Source organism: Procambarus clarkii, chromosome 44 (genome assembly GCF_040958095.1).
Source record: "Procambarus clarkii isolate CNS0578487 chromosome 44, FALCON_Pclarkii_2.0, whole genome shotgun sequence".
Lineage (NCBI taxonomy): Eukaryota > Metazoa > Arthropoda > Malacostraca > Decapoda > Cambaridae > Procambarus > Procambarus clarkii.
This window is the reverse complement of record NC_091193.1, coordinates 7,312,302-7,329,664: the sequence shown is the minus strand read 5'-3', so window position 1 is coordinate 7,329,664 and position 17,363 is coordinate 7,312,302. Positions and strand designations below refer to the sequence as shown.

Below are 17,363 nucleotides of genomic sequence, written 5' to 3'. Positions count from 1 at the left end.
CTACTTCTAGCTCATCCCCCTCAGTTCGGGTACTAGTCTGGTGGCAAACCTTTGAACCTTTTCCAGTTTAGTCTTATGCTTGACTAGATATGGACTCCATGCTGGAGCCGCATACTCCAGGATTGGTCTGACATATGTGGTATACAAAGTTTTGAAAGATTCCTTACACAAGTTTCTAAAGGCAGTTCTTAAGTTAGCCAACCTGACATATGCCGCTGATGCTATCCTCTTGATATGGGCTTTAAGGGACAGGTCTGGCGTGATATCAACCCCCCAAGTCTTTCTCTCTGACTCTTGATTACTTCATCTGCCAAATGATACCTTGTATCTGGTCTCCTGCTCCCTACACCTATCTTCATTACATTACATTTGCTTGGGTTAAACTCTAACAACCATTTGTTCGACCATTCCTGCAGCTTGTCCAGGTCTTCTTGAAGCCTCAAGCTGTCCTCCTCTGTCTTAATCCTTCTCATAATTTTGGCGTCGTCAGCAAACATTGAGAGGAATGAGTCTATACCCTCTTGTTTATACCCTCCTGTTGTGTTGTGGTTGGGTGGTGTTTGTCGTGGTAGTGATGGTGGAGGTGTTGTATTGTGATAGTGGTAGGTTATGATTGTGGGTTGTGGAGGTGGTGGTGGGGTTTACTGTGTGGGTGTTGACACACTGTAATGATGAGGGAGCGGATTAGTTATTGTTGGCGGTATTGTGTATTGTAGTGTATTGTGGCGGTGTAGTATTGTAGGGAGTCATTCATTGGTTGTGGTAGTGTGTTGTTAGCAGAGTGTTGTGGTTATGGTGGTGTGCTACTGGTATGTGCTCTCGTTTTGATTGTATAGTGTAATGGTGTGTTGTTGTTATCATTATTATTGTGGCTTTGTGTGGTAGTGTAATGTGATGGTAGCGTTCATAAGCCTTGTGTTCCCTTGCCTAACTGTGGCTGACACTGTAGGTGTGACGTCGTGATAATAGCAGCTCTCATATCATTATAAAATTGTGGTGTGACTTCAAACAAATAAAATTTGTATTTGTCTCTTGCAATTTATTTATTTCTATGCTTAGCCCGGCTTCGGGTGTTCTTGTCGTGTAACTGAACAGTAATCTGCATGTTGAGAATGTTTGCATATGTAAGCAATGCAAGTGAGCTCAGCCCTGCATGGCGTCTTGTGTGTGACTGTGTATGCAGTGGAGCCGTATACAGCCCTGCATGGCGTCTTGTGTGTGACTGTGTATGCAGTGGAGCCGTATACAGCCCTGCATGGCGTCTTGTGTGTGACTGTGTATGCAGTGGACCCGTATACAGCGGTGCATGGCGTCTTGTGTATGACTGTGTATGCAGTGGAGCCGTATACAGCCGTGCATGGCTTCTTGTGTATGACTGTGTATGCAGTGGAGCCGTATACAGCCCTGCATGGCGTCTTGTGTGTGACTGTGTATGCAGTGGAGCCGTATACAGCCGTGCATGGCGTCTTGTGTGTGACTGTGTATGCAGTGGAGCCGTATGCAGCCGTGCATGGCGTCTTGTGTGTGACTGTGTATGCAGTGGAGCCGTATACAGCCGTGCATGGCGTCTTGTGTGTGACTGTGTATGCAGTGGAGCCGTATACAGCCGTGCATGGCTTCTTGTGTATGACTGCGTATGCAGTGGAGCTGAGTACAGCGCTGGCCTGTCGTATTGTGTTGCTGTAGAAGCAGAACACCGCTGTGCTCACTCCACACTGCTGGAGATCTGGACATGACTGTGCCCGACACACAGCTGGTTGACTACCTCACACTAGACTGGCATTTGATACATGTTAGACCTGAACGCAACTCTGCTCTTTGAGGAGGAGTTTCACAACTTGTGCGCGAACCCAGACGTCGCTGAGAGACGTCAGTTACTCGTGTATACTGGCGCTTGTGCCCCGCCGGCCAACAATAACATGATCATTCACCTCTTGATTCTCGAACAGTTTGTTATTGGCTAACATGAGAAAGAGTAAACTTGGAAAAAAATTCTTATTAAATTAAGATCGCTTTTACTTTTACATAACGGCACAGAGTTTAAAAAAACAGTTAGAGCTCTTATATAGAGCAGTTGGAAATGGGTGTAAGGAAAGAGGATAGATGATAGCGTAGAGTGTGGGGTAGCGGGTGGAGGGCGCCGCCGCCGCCGCATCTCCAGCAGTGGTCCTCAGCTTACGGTCTGGTGGCCGGTCTCAGTTTCTTCCAGTGATTCAGTTTTCTCACTTCCCGATATGAGAGTGCCAGGGGTAACGCCTCACGCGCCCCCTGAGACACCTGCCACACACACTATACCATCTCATACCTCGAGCAAAACTAACCCGTAAAATAAAAATAAAAAATCAGTAACTAAACATCACACGAAGAGATCAGACGTTTAAGAATGCATTCGATACATGAACGTTTAAAAACTTGCTTCCATTTAGTCCATCCAGATTTGTGTTGCAATGGTTCATTTGAAGATTGTGGGTTCAGTTACTTTACAAATTCGGATGACCCACTTTGAAAAATACCGAAGCGCTGACTGAGCCTTCAGTAGTTTGATGAGATAATTTTATCTCTTTGCAGATCGAATGCCGTCATGACATCGGGAATGGAGAGAAAGCTGAATGCTGGAAAGGCGGGAAAGTCTGGGAAAGGGAGCGGTAGGGGGCGCCCCAGAAAAGGGGAAGGGAGTGAGAGGAAGCAGGATGGGCAAGGGAGGGAAGGAAGGGAGAGGGAGGGAGAAGGTGATGGGGAGAGTGGAGAGAGCGAGAGTAACCACAGCAAGGGAAGCACCACCATGGTCACCAGACGAGCATCCTCTGCGGACGCGGCCCTTACAACCCAAACCTTCTCTCACCATAAAGGAAATACTAATAAAAAATATGCACAGACTGCTGACGCAAGTCAGCGGTTCGAGAGCCTCAAAAAGGTTGACAAAATAAGCAGTATACCTTCCACCAAAGAAAAAGGCAGAAGAGAAAAGGCAAATAAGGTTAAGGAAAAGCCAAAAGAGAAGCCTCGATCTAATAGTCTACAAAAAGAGCACAAAGCACACGAGCACAAAAGCCATAATCCCTCCAACTCGCCCGTCCGAGGACCTTCAGATAAAAGCCACACAGAAAACGACACGACGGAGCCAGAGACTCCGAGCAACGACGATAAAGACAGCAGCACCACACCCCCACCAATACGCCCACAACATAAAAAACTATCAAAAGACGGAGAAAAAGATTCAAGTACTTCCTCAGCGCTTCCAGCCTCTTCCGAACCTTTAGCATTAACGAGAATAAGTAATCTTAAGGATATTAAGCCTGCAAAGGAAACAGAGAAAGATCAGAAGGAGCTTCCAGACGCAACTCAGTACCCTCGGGATGCCATTCTCTCCAGATGGATCGAGTGTCGTACTGGGAAACTCGGCAGTAATTTACAGTCACCTTCCACAGGCCAGTCACGGCCACTCATGACGCACAAGTTGAAGCCTTCGCCATTCCAAAATCTCATGGCGGCACAACAGCTCCTCAAAAACCAGAAAGACTCGGAGCGAGCCGACAAAATACAGACTGAAACTTCCAGCGACTCCAGTGATTCCTCGGGTGCTGACCCAGCGGTCAACAAGAGCAATAGTGAGAGTGAGAGTAGTCGCTTGGCCGCCGCCAACGGTGGTGACGACGGCCCACAAGACCTCTCGAAGCCTCGAAGCCGACCCAGCAGTCAGACAAGCGACGACGGCTCTGACATTTCCGACGACGCCAACAAAACCGTTGGTTCTAATGACTGTTTTGCAGACGACGACGATGATGATGACGACACCAGTAACGAAATGCGTATTGTTGAGGATGAAAGTGAATTGCGCGAACTTGACCTCTCAATACCTGGGAAACATAAACCCGAGGCTGTCGATAACGTAAGTGAACACAACCAGAAGAATGAAATTAAGAATCTCGATTTTTCTGTCTTTAAGTCGCATAAGACTAAGGATACCAAAAGTTCAAAAGCTTCATCAAGTTTAGATGACCAGAATGCCGCTGCTTGTCTCCTCCAGCTCAAGTCTTCCTCTACTCCCCAGTCTCCATATGTTGTTAAAATCCTCTCGCCCGAACCCGCCCACCAATCCAGCTCCTCCTCGCTTCCCGGCCAGCCAATAAGAGCGCCATTCGCAACTAGAGCTCCACCCCTGGAGGCTGTTCAACCTATCATACCGTCGCTTGGCTTGGGTGAGAGTCGGTTGGTCACTTTTAGTCCAAGGGGCGTGGTCGATGGGCGTGGTATGAGGCCCGTAGTACCCCCGGGTCCCGAACAGGGTAGGTTCCCTCTTACCCTTCCTTTAGGCTGATGTATTGCTTGCTTTGATAGGTGTTGGTGGGCAGGCCTCAGCATGCAGGGCAGCCTAGGCCAGGCCTCAGCATGCAGGGCAGCTTAGGCCAGGCCTCAGCATGCAAGGCAGCCTAGGCCAGGCCTCAGCATGCAAGGCAGCCTAGGCCAGGCCTCAGCATGCAGGGCAGCCTACGCCAGGCCTCAGCATGCAAGGCAGCCTAGGCCAGGCCTCAGCATGCAAGGCAGAATAGGCCAGGCCTCAGCATGCAGGGCAGCCTAGGCAGGCCTCAGCATGCAGGGCAGCCTAGGCCAGGCCTCAGCATGCAGGGCAGCCTAGGCCAGGCCTCAGCATGCAGGGCAGCCTAGGCCAGGCCTCAGCATGCAAGGCAGAATAGGCCAGGCCTCAGCATGCAGGGCAGCCTAGGCCAGGCCTCAGCATGCAGGGCAGCCTAGGCCAGGCCTCAGCATGCAGGGCAGCCTAGGCCAGGCCTCAGCATGCAGGGCAGCCTAGGCCAGGCCTCAACATGCAGGGCAGCCTAGGCCAGGCCTCAACATGCAGGGCAGCCTAGGCCAGGCCTCAGCATGCAGGGCAGCCTAGGCCAGGCCTCAGCATACAGGGCAGCCTAGGCCAGGCCTCAGAATGAAGGGCAGCCTAGGCCAGGCCTCAGCATGCTGAACCCACCTAACGCCTCCTAGCTCTCATGTCTTCAACCTCATATATTAAATAATATTCACTTGCTGTTTTATACCTGCCCAAAATCATGTTGATATATATATATATATATATATATATATATATATATATATATATATATATATATATATATATATATATATATATATATATAATATAGTATGTGTGTACCAGTTCCTTCTTTTGTTTTCATTTTTCTTTATTTGACATTTTTGAAAGTTACAAGAAGGTGAATACAAAAAAATAGTTAAAGGTTTTGAATCTCTTGGTGCTTCTCAGCTTCCGGTGAGGAACCGAGGATATAACAGGAGTTTCCACTCTGGACTGTCACATTGAGGCGCTGACACCGGGAACTGACAGCTCTGAGGTTTCTGCTGATTTTCCTGCTGCCCTGTGCACAAAGAAATCCCATTAACGTGATATATCAGTGAGACGATGAATAGGATCCATGTGGATAGTTTCGAACCCTGCACGCTGCGTATCCCCAAGCACCTCATGCCTGATCAACCCCGAAGGATACATAGGTGTCAACTTGCTGGGTTCCCCTCGTGTAGTCTCACACCGGCTGTCAGCTAGCTTGTCCTTCAAGGGGTATATTCTGATACTATCTGGGAGAAGCACAACACTGTCAAGATGCAGACGACGAGGCACAGTAACGTGGCTGAAGATATGATGACCAGACCCACACATCAGAACAAACGACGACGTTCGTGCTTTCTGAAGGGAGTGTTCACGCTGTTCAGTCATGCGCATGTAGCTGATGGTGTCCGGTAATGTGTGTGATCCCAGGGGGACAGGTTTTGAGCAAGATTAAGCTTCCTGTCCGCAGAAGCAATCTACCACCCAACACTTGCTAGAGTTAAACATCAACACAACCACTTGGACTGTTCGGTAAAGTGACGCCCTTACTTTTGGGAGAGTCAGCGTTCGATGCCCGATAGTCAACGTGACTTGGCACCATTCCTTTACCCCGTCCTCACATCCCAGCTCCTCATCCTCATATCCCTTCCAAGAGCTATATAGTGGTCCATGGAGTACTTTCTACAGGGGGGGGGCCGGGACCCGTCCCACAGGAGGACCGGGACCCGTCCCACAGGAGGGCCGGGACCGTCCCACAGGAGGGCCGGGACCGTCCCACAGGAGGGCCGGGACCCGTCCCACAGGAGGGCCGGGACCCGTCCCACAGGAGGGCCGGGACCCGTCCCACAGGAGGGCCGGGACCGTCCCACAGGAGGGCCGGGACCGTCCCACAGGAGGGCCGGGGGGCAAGGAGGGGCTCAGTGTTCAGGAGGACAAAAATCACCACCTCTGTCTTGGTCGCCGACGGGAACGTATGAATATTCTTCAGAATTTACATCTCATTTCCCTTCTTAATGCCAGTTCAGAATTTGCAATTGAGAATTAACAGTGTGTGTGAGCACTGGGACGGAGACACACTTGAGGAACTCTCGCTTCTCAAGGATTTGTGTTCAGCCCGGAGCTCTTGCATCGTGAGTGAGGGGTGGGGGGGAGGCACCCACCCTCTACACTCACCATGGGAGACACACAGTCTCAACACCCACCATGGGAGACACACAGTCTCAACACCCACCATGGGAGACACCCCACCCTCAACACCCACCATGGGAGACACACACCCTCAACACCCTCCATGGGAGACACACACCCTCAACACCCACCATGGGGGAGACACACCCTCAACACCTACCATGGGAGACACACCTTCAACACCCACCATGGGAGACACACACACCTTCAACACCCACCATGGGAGACACCCCACCCTCAACACCCACCATGGGAGACACCCCACCCTCAACACCCACCATGGGAGACACCCCACCCTCAACACCCACCATGGGAGACACCCCACCCTCAACACCCACCATGGGAGACACCCCACCCTCAACACCCACCATGGGAGACACCCCACCCTCAACACCCACCATGGGAGACACCCCACCCTCAACACCCACCATGGGAGACACCCCACCCTCAACACCCACCATGGGAGACACCCCACCCTCAACACCCACCATGGGAGACACCCCACCCTCAACACCCACCATGGGAGACACCCCACCCTCAACACCCACCATGGGAGACACACCTTCAACACCCACCATGGGAGACACCCCACCCTCAACACCCACCATGGGAGACACCCCACCCTCAACACCCACCATGGGAGACACCCCACCCTCAACACCCACCATGGGAGACACCCCACCCTCAACACCCACCATGGGAGATACACACCCTCAACACCCACCATGGGAGACACCCCACCCTCAACACCCACCATGGGAGACACCCCACCCTCAACACCCACCATGGGAGACACCCCACCCTCAACACCCACCATGGGAGACACCCCACCCTCAACACCCACCATGGGAGACACCCCACCCTCAACACCCACCATGGGAGAAACTCACTATGGATATATTTATCATGGAACACTATTTCCCAAAGATAAATGTTAGAGTGAACGAACACCAGAAGGAAATGACGATAGTTATAGGAACAACTGGCGAAGGTGTGTCCTCCAGGGCCTAGTATCATTCCCACTTCTTACTTTAATTACACCCTCCAAAAATGATCGCCCCTTCTACCTTGTCTCCCCTCCCTTCCCCCCTCACCCTCCCTCCCTCACCCTCCCCCCTCACCCTCCCCCCCTCACCCTCCCTCCCTCACCCTCCCTCCCTCACCCTCCCTCCCTCACACAAGGCTTGACGACAATGCAACATTTTTGTGGCTGCAGGAATGTTGAGACTCAGGGAGAAAGGGGAAGAGGGGAGGAGAAAAGAGAAGGGGAGATAGATGAAAAGAAATGAGAAGGGAGGTTCAGTGTGAGGGTTGGTGGAAGGGGGATACAATGTGAGAAGTGGGGGATGTAGTGTCGAAATCCTCAGTATTCTGTGAAGAGAGAGAGAGAGAGAGAGAGAGAGAGAGAGAGAGAGACTTAAGGAACTAAACTTGACAACGCTAGAGAGGAGGAGAGAGCTGGGAGACATGATACAGACGTATAAAATACAGAGGGATTCACAGGGTGGAAATGAGGAAATGCTTACAATGAATACTAATAGAATAAGGGGCACGGATGGAGGCTTGAGATTCAGATGTGTCATAGAGATGCTAAAAATAATATTTTAGCGTAAGTTAGTGAGTAATGAAAGGGATCTAAAGGAGCAGGTTGTAGAACATACACAGTTTCAAATGTAGATATGATAGAGCTCGAGAAGCTCAGGAATGTGTACACTAGTAGATTGACGGTTGAGAGGCGGAGCCAAAGAGCCAAAACTCAACCCCTCAAAGCACAACTAGATGAGTACAGTCACTCATACACACACACTCACACACGCGCACACACACACACACACACACACACACACACACACACACACACACACACACACACACAGATTAGAATCGTTTCTCTCAATGTTTGCTGATAATGCAAAAATTATGAGGATTGAAACAGAGGATGACAGTAGGAGGCTACAGGACGACCTAGACAGACTGAATGAATGGTCCAACAAATGGCTGCTAAAGTTTAACCCGAGTAAATGCAAAGTAATGAAACTAAGCGGTGGAAACAGGAGGCAGACACAAGATACAGAATAGGAGATGAAGTACTTAATTAAACGGACAGAGAGAAAGATCTACGAGTTGATATCACACCAAACCTGTCTCCTGACAACCCGTCCTCTTAAAAATAACGTCACTTTTGGCTCGTATGCGCGCTATGGTCAAATTTGGACGTAATTTGAAATGAAATCGACTCACAAAAGTGACGTTCTGTTCCGTTTTCTGTTTGAGTCGTCCGGCGTACGCGCAGAGGTTATAAGAGGACACTTTAAATTAACGTTTTTCATAACGTTTTGAAACTTTATGAGAATTTCCTGCCCACCTAACCTACCAGAGGACCCTTAACTTACTGTTGTTGAAAAAAAAATCCCAAATTTATTTTCATTTTTTTTCTCATTTTCAAATTACGTCCAAATTCGGCCATACGGGCAAACGGCCAAAAGCGACGTTCTTTTTAAGAGGACAGGTTGAAGAACCCACATAAAAAGAATTACGTCTGCGGCATATGCGAGGCTGGCTAACATCAGAACAGCCTTCAGGAACCTGTGTAAGGAATCGTTTAGAATCTTGTACACCACATACGTAAGACCAATCCTGGACTATGCGGCCCCAGCATGGAGCGCGTTCAAGCACAAGACGAAGCTGGAAAAAGTTCAGAGGTATACCACTAGACTAGTCCCAGAACTAAGAGGCATGAGTTACGAGGAAAGGCTGAGGGAAATGCACCTTACGACACTGGAAGACAGAAGAGTGAGGGGAGACATGATCACAACCTACAAAATCCTCAGGGGAATTGACAGGGTAGACAAGGATAAACTATTCAACACTGGTGGGACGCGAACAAGGGGACACAGGTGGAAACTGAGTACCCACATGAGCCACAGGGACGTTAAAAAGAACTTTTTCAGTATCAGAGTAGTTAACAGGTGGAATGCATTAGGCAGTGATGTGGTGGAGGCTGACTCCATACACAGTTTTAAATGTAGATATGATAGCACCCAGTAGGCTCAGGAATCTGTACACCAGTTGATTGACAGTTGAGAGGCGGGACCAAAGAGCCAAAGCTCAACCCTCGCAAGCACAAATAGGTGAGTACACACACAGGGGGCTGGCTGGCTGAGTGGACAGCGTTCTAGGCTCGTGGACCTAGGGACCGGGGTTCGATTCCGGCAGCTGGCGGATAACAAATGGGTATAGTTTCCTTCACCCTGATGCTCCTGTTACCTAGCAGTAAATAGATACCTGGGAGTTAGACAGCTGATACGGGCTCTTTCCTGGGGGGGGTCAAAAAAATTTAATTAGTAGTTAGTAACAGCAGAGCCCAACCCCTGCAAACACAACTAGGTGAATATAACTAGGTGAATACACACACACATACACACACACACACACACACACACACACACACACACACACACACACACACACACACACACACACACACACACACACACTAGTGAGGGGCCTCGTAGCCTGGTGGATAGCGCGCAGGACTCGTAATTCTGTGGCGCGGGTTCGATTCCCGCACGAGGCAGAAACAAATGGGCAAAGTTTCTTTCACCCTAAGTGCCCCTGTTACCTAGCAGTAAATAGGTACCTGGGAGTTAGTCAGCTGTCACGGGCTGCTTCCTGGGGGGTGTGTGTGTGTGGTGTGGGAAAAAAAAAAAAAAAAAAAAGGAGTTAGTAAACAGTTGATTGACAGTTGAGAGGCGGGCCGAAAGAGCAAAGCTCAACCCCCGCAAAAACACAACTAGTAAACACAGCTAGTAAACACACACACACACACACACACACACACACACACACACACACACACACACACACACACACACACACACACACACACACAAGGATTAAGACAGAGGAGAACTGCTTGAGGCTTCAAGAAGACCTGGATAAACTGAAGGAATGGACGAACAAATGGTTGTTAGAGTTTAACCCAAGTAAATTTAATGTAATGAAGATAATTGTGGGAGCTGGAGACCAGATACAAGGTATCATTTGGGAAATAAAATTCGTCAAGAGTCAGAGAGAGAGAAAGACTTGGGGGCTGATATCACGCCAGACCTGTCTCCTGAAGCTCATGTCAAGAGGATAACATCAGCGGCATATGCCAGGTTGGCCAACATAAGAACGGCCTTTAGAAACTTGTGTAAGGAATCATTCAGAACCATGTATACCACATATGTTAGACCAATCCTGGAGTATGCAGCTCCAGCGTGGAGTCCATATCTAGTCAAGCGTAAGACTAAACTTGAAAAGGTTCAAAGGTTTGCCACCAGACTAGTACCCGAACTGAGGGGTATGAGCTACGAGGAGAGACTACAGAAATAGTACCTCACGTCGGTGGAATACAGAAGGGTTAGGGTGGACATGCTCACCATATACAAGATTCTCAATGGAATTGATAGGGTAGATAAAGACAGGCTATTTAACACAAGGGTCACACGCATTAGGGGACACAGGTGGAAATTGAGTGCCCAAATGAGCCACAGAGATATTAGAAAGAACTCTTTTTAGTGTCAAAGTAGTTGACAAATGGAATGCATTAGGAAGTAATGTGGTGGAGGCTGACTCCATTCACAGTTTCAAGTGTAGATATGATAGAGTCCAATAGGCTCAGGAACCTGTACACCAGTTGATTGACAGTTGAGAGACGGAACCAAAGAGCCAATGCTCAATCCCCGCAAGCACAGTTAGGTGAGTACACACACACACACACACACACACACACACACACACACACACACACACACACACACACACACACACACACACACACACACACACACTGCCTTTTCGCAAACAAAGTGGTAGACGGTTGGAACAAGTTAGGTGAGAAGGTGGTGGAGGCCAAAACCGTCAGAAGTTTCAAAGCGTTATATGACAAAGAGTGCTGGGAAGACGGGACACCACGAGCGTAACTCTCATCCTGTAACTACACTTAGCTAATTACATAATCATACACGCGCGCGCGCACACACGCAGTGCTCGCTGGTGAACGGACAGCGCTCGGAATTCCACTTATCCGGGATCGATTCCAGGCCGAAACAAGTGGACAATGTGTGTCACCTGATGTGTTCACTTAGGTCAAATAGGTACCTGGGAGTTAGTTAGCTGCTGCGTACCGCATCTTGAGAGAGTGTATTCACCTAGTTGTGCTAGCGGGGGTTGAGTTTTGGCTCTTTGGTCCCGCCTCTCAACTGTCAATCAACTGGTGTACAGATTCCTGAGCCTACTGGGCGCTATCATATCTACATTTAAAACTGTGTATGGAGTCAGCCTCCACCACATCACTGCCTAATGTAATCCATCTGTTAACTACTCTGACACTGAAAAAGTTCTTTCTAACGTCCATGTGGCTCATGTGGGTACTCAGTTTCCACCTGTGTCCCCTTGTTCGCGTCCCACCAGTGTTGAATAGTTTATCCTTGTCTACCCGGTCGTTTCCCCTGAGGATTTTGAAGATTGTGATCATGTCTCCCCTTACTCTTCTGTCTTGCAGTGTCGTAAGGTACATTTCCCGCAGCCTTTCCTCGCAATTCATGCCTCTTAGTTCTGAGACTAGTCTAGTGGCATACCTTTGAACTTTTTCCAGCTTCATCTTGTGCTTGACAAGGTACGGGCTCCATGCTGGGGCCGCATACTCCAGGATTGGTCTTACATATGTGGTGTACAAGGTTCTGAATGATTCCTTACACAGGTTCCTGAACGCTGTTCTGATGTTAGCCAGCCTCGCATATGCCGCAGACGTTGTTCTTTTTATGTAGGCTTCTTTATGTGTGTGTGTGTGTGTGTGTGTGTGTGTGTGTGTGTGTGTGTGTGTGTGTGTGTGTGTGTGTGTGTGTGTGTGTGTGTGTGCGCGCGAGAGAGAAAGAGAGAGAGAGAGAGAGAGAGAGAGAGAGAGAGAGAGAGAGAGAGAGAGAGAGAGAGAGAGAGAGAGAGAGAGAGAGAGAGAGAGAGTCTAGTAATGTCTAATAATATAGCCACTTTCTCGTTTATTGTTTCTAAAGGTTTGTAAAGCTGCTTCAGACCAGTTGCTAAGGTACACTGTCTCTCAGATTAACTCTGCTAAGCACCTGCTCTTAGCATTTAAATGTTTTATAAGTTTAATGTTTGCCCAATGTTGTGAATTCTGTAAATGTTAATGTTAATCTTGAAGCTGAAGCTTACTTAACATTAATGTTTACTTATGCTTGGACGTCTTTCCTGATATTAGCCTCTTACTGAAGTGATCGTGTTTTAATGTTTGAGGAGCTTTGAAGTGGATGTTTTCGCTGATGTCCTGACACTAATGTTTATGGTAATGTGTGGATGTCTCGTGAAGACCACTTGGGGGGGGCGGGCAGTGGTGTGCATCGGGGGGGGGGGGGGAGAGGTGGGGGGGGTGGGAGGAGAGGTGGGGGGGGTGGGAGGAGAGGTGGGGGGGGGGGTCGTCCGCCTTTGTATGATTTTTGTGTCGTAGTGTAGAGAGCATTGCGTTCCCCCCCCCCCCCCTGTATCTTTCTCTCTCTCTCTCTCTCTCTCTCTCTCTCTCTCTCTCTCTCTCTCTCTCTCTCTCTCTCTCTCTCTCTCTCTCTCTCTCTCTCTCTCTCTCTCTCTCAATAACTCTTACTTCTTCCTGTACTCCAGTTTCTCTCAAATGTGTTGGGAAATATAATTGTATTCTTAACATCTAGCGAAGTATTGCAGTTATCGGCAGTTGGCTACACTGGCGGACCTCCCTTGTGTACCTCTGCAACGGTCGCCTTGGGCTTGGTGGCCGCGGTGGTGGTGGCCGCGGTGGGGAGGGTGGTGGGGGAAGTTGCTGGAGCATTGTGGAGGGGGTGGAGATTGGCGATAGAGGGGGTGGGGGAGTAATGGAGGAGCTGGGCGGCGCACCACCACCACCCCGTTGCCGCCTTCCCTGGCCTCTTGTCCGACATTCTCAAGAAACTTGGCCTGTTAGCTAGGAAAACTGCTGCTTATGTTATCGGCAGTGAGGGCGTGCTTCAGGCACGATCCATGGCCTATTACCAGTCTGGCAGTCACGGAGGAGTGAGGGGGGGGGTGGGGGTGTTGCTTCCTCGTGGGGCGGGGGGGGGGGGAGGTGATTGAGTGTGCGTGTTCTTACCTATTTGTGCCTACATTAACCTCCAGTATCGAGGTTCACCTCTTGGACCTGGACATTACAGCTGCAAGTTGTATAAAGAAAAGACTCTTGATCTTATCTTATTTGCTTTCGAAATGTTGAATAGAGTTGAGATGTATGATCTCCTCGTATAGTTCATACTATTTCTCTACCATTTTCCTACTAATTGAAAAGTAAAAAGTAAAATCTAATCTTCCGCTCATCTGTTAGCCAAGCCTCACTAACTAACTCCAATTATGTTAGTTAATCCAATTTTAATTTATTTTAATTTAATCAATAAGTTAGTCTAATATTAGTTAATGTTACTAACTCATTAACATTATGTTAATCTGTGCCCGAAATGCTGTGGGTATCAGTGGCCTGAGGCACAGTATGTACTTGCTCTGTCTAGAAATACAATAATTCTGTTTATAACTCATTTTGAATGTATGCATTATTACTTGAATAAACATTATTATTATTATTATTATTATTATTATTATTATTATTATTATTATTATTATTATTATATAATCATGTCTTCCGTCTGCCTCTACAACTTGCTCAATTATATCTTTCCATTTACCAGATACTATTACGCTAAACTTAGGAAATGTTAAAGAGAGATTATAGAGATTTCCTAACTTAAAGATGCTAGGGAAAACTTCCTAACATCTCTATGATGCATTGGAGTCTCACACTTCATCCCGTTCCCTTATGTTCTATTAGTATTCATTGTAAACGTTTCCTCTTTTTACACTCTGTCAATCCCCCCTAAGTATTTTATATGTGTGTATCATGTCTCTCCTCTCTTTCCTCCTCACATCTTTTCTAGCACCGGCAGTTTTAGTTCCTTCAGTCTCTCTTCATTTCTCATCTCTCGTAATTCTAGGACAAGTCTCGTTGCAAACTTCTGCACGCTTCCGAGTTTCTATATTTGTTTTTGTTTTTTTAAGATGGGGGGCTCCACGATGGGACGGCATACTCCAAAACTTGCTTCACATAAGCGGTATACAGTGATCTAAAGTACTCCTTATTTAAGTTCCTAAAGGATGTTCTTCTGACTTTTCATTGCGAAGAATATGCAGGTAATTTCATTCTATTTATATGACACTCTGGAGTTAGGTTTGTGTTATGTCCACTCCAAGTCTTTTTCTCTAGTCGTTGTAAGAAGGTAGTTTCCCTTCATCATGTATTGGCCTTTCAGTCTTCTGGCTCCTGGAAGCCAACAAAAAAACTTAAACAGTCCAGCTGGGACCACCCGCTAGTATAAAAAATAGCTGATGCCATACTCAGAGCCGCAACATCAGACAAGGAGAAAGCCCGCCTCAGAGCAGTGCATGCCCTCCATGCAGGAGACTTCCTCCTGGCAGTAGCCATGTCAGCAATGGGCACGCGCCTAGATCCAGAATCCCTTCGTGTAGCAGTGGCCTTGGTGCCCCAATTCACACTGAATACAAGTGTATTTGCAACAGGGTGGAAGCAGACCAATATGGACTGCATGGGTTGCATTGCGTAAGCACAAAGGGCTGGCATGCGAGACACAACGAGGTCAATGACATCATCAAGAGGAGCCTCGTCTCAGCTGGGTGCCCAGCGGAGAGAGAACCTCGCATCCTAGGGGACCAAAACAGGATTTCCCCGCACTTCGCCCTGATGGCATCACCATATACTCCTGGAAAAGGGGCAAGCACGTGGTGTGGGACTACACATGTGTATCCATCCACCCTGGCTGACACCTATGTACACTTCGGTGCTGATCAAGCAGGTGGGGCGGCCAACCACAGGGAAATAGCAAAATCAGTCAAATACAGGCGATTGGAAGGTCAATACATCTTTGTTCCCATAGCGTCAGAGACGCATGGCCCCTGGGGCAAGAGTGCCTTGGGATTTCTCAAGGAATTGGGCTCCAAGCTCATTGACGTCACCAGGGACCCAAGAGCTGCCAGTTTTTTGTTTCAGCGCCTCAGTGTGGCGATCCAGAGGGGAAACGCCTGCTGCGTCCTCGGTTCCCGTCCTGAAGCGGAGGAGCTTCAAGAGATCCATAACCTTTGAGCACTCTTTGTATCAACCAATGTATATCTTGTAACCTTTAAACATATAATAAAGCAAAAAAAAAATATATATATATATATATATATATATATATATATATATATATATATATATATATATATATATATATATATATATATATATATATATATATATATGAGCACATATCACTATGACTTTATGGCCTCTCATAGGTTTCGAACCCAGGCCACCAGAGGTATCCCCACGAACGGCACCGATATCATGACCACTGTAGTGTGGGCAGTCGTAATGATTCTGGTGTAAATCCATTCACTTGCACCATCGGGGCTTCGAACTCTCGACCACCAGAGTGGAGGAGATGAGCTCTACCGACCTTACTACGGATACCCACAATAAGAGAGTCCCAGAGAGACACAACTGCGTGTTATTAAGCTCTTCACACGTGTCCTTATTATTCTTTGTGTAGCCTCCTACTCTTTTGCGCGTCACTGTGTGTGTATTTACTATTTGTGTCTGCAAAATCGAGCTATTAGCTCTTGGACCCCGCCTTGTTAACCAATTTGTTTTCTTCTATTGTATCTACTGAATATATTTCTCTCTAACACACACGCGCGCACACACACACACACACACACACACACACACACACACACACACACACACACACACACACACACACACACACACACACACATATCCCCAGGAAGCAGCCCGTAGTAGCTGGATAACTCCCAGGTACCTATTTACTGCTAGGTGAATCAGGGTGAAAGAAACGCTGCCCATTCATTTCTGCCTCGGCCAGGAATCGAACCCGGGCCCTTAGGACTAAGACTCCCGAGCGCTGTCCACTCAACCGCAAGGCCAAGAGTGCACTGTGTGTGTGTGTGTGTGTGTGTGTGTGTGTGTGTGTGTGTGTGTGTGTGTGTGTGTGTGTGTGTGTGTGTGTGTGTGTGTGTGTGTGTGTGTGTGTGTGTACTCACCTAGTTGTACTCACCTAGTTGTGTTTGCGGGGGTTGAGCTCTGGCTCTTTGGTCCCGCCTCTCAACCGTCAATCAACAGGACCTGTGTGTGTGTCTGTGTGTGTCTGTGTGTGTGTGTGTGTGTGTGTGTGTGTGTGTGTGTGTGTGTGTGTGTGTGTGTGTGTGTGTGTGTGTGTGTGTGTGTGTGTGTGTGTGTTTGTGTTGTCTGTGGCGGTGAAGGGCTGACTGGTGTAGGGAGTGACTGTGTAAAAGTGAGGAGTGGTGGGGGACGTTCAGGCAGCATAGGTCGGCTCGCGCGGTGAGCTGTGATGCGCCAGGTTCTGCACATCCTTGTAAGCAAACCGGATATGTGCCATACAATGTGCTCTGAGTCAAGACAAGTGAGCACGAGCGGTCAGTCAGACACACCTTAAATCTGTCTTAACCCCACATTATAAAGCTGTAATTGTAATCCCTGGGCCAAAACTATCGTGCAGGTCTACATCAATGGCACTCCCGCTATCAGGATTAATTACTCCATTAATTATGATTTTGTTCATTAAGAGCTCCTGATGAAAAAATGGTTAATTGTTAAAAAGTTGGTGTGATGTAGGTCTTCGTGAAGGGGGGGTGGGGTGGGGTCGGGCGCGTGCTTCGCCCAAGGTGCGGTGCA

The 17,363-nt window shown here is 48.2% G+C and overlaps 1 protein-coding gene across 6 annotated transcripts in view; it reads left to right on the top strand.

Annotated features, from left to right (window-relative positions):
• LOC123745261 (myelin transcription factor 1) overlaps positions 1 to 17,363 on the top strand; it is a 213,040-nt gene that overhangs the window by 153,527 nt on the left and 42,150 nt on the right. For all 6 annotated transcript variants that reach the window (XM_069300612.1, XM_069300611.1, XM_069300613.1 and 3 more), the window contains exon 4: positions 2,569 to 4,286. In XM_069300612.1, coding sequence (XP_069156713.1) covers positions 2,582 to 4,286 — 1,705 coding nt within the window. In that variant the 5' untranslated portion in view covers positions 2,569 to 2,581. The remainder of the gene's footprint in view (positions 1 to 2,568; positions 4,287 to 17,363) is intronic.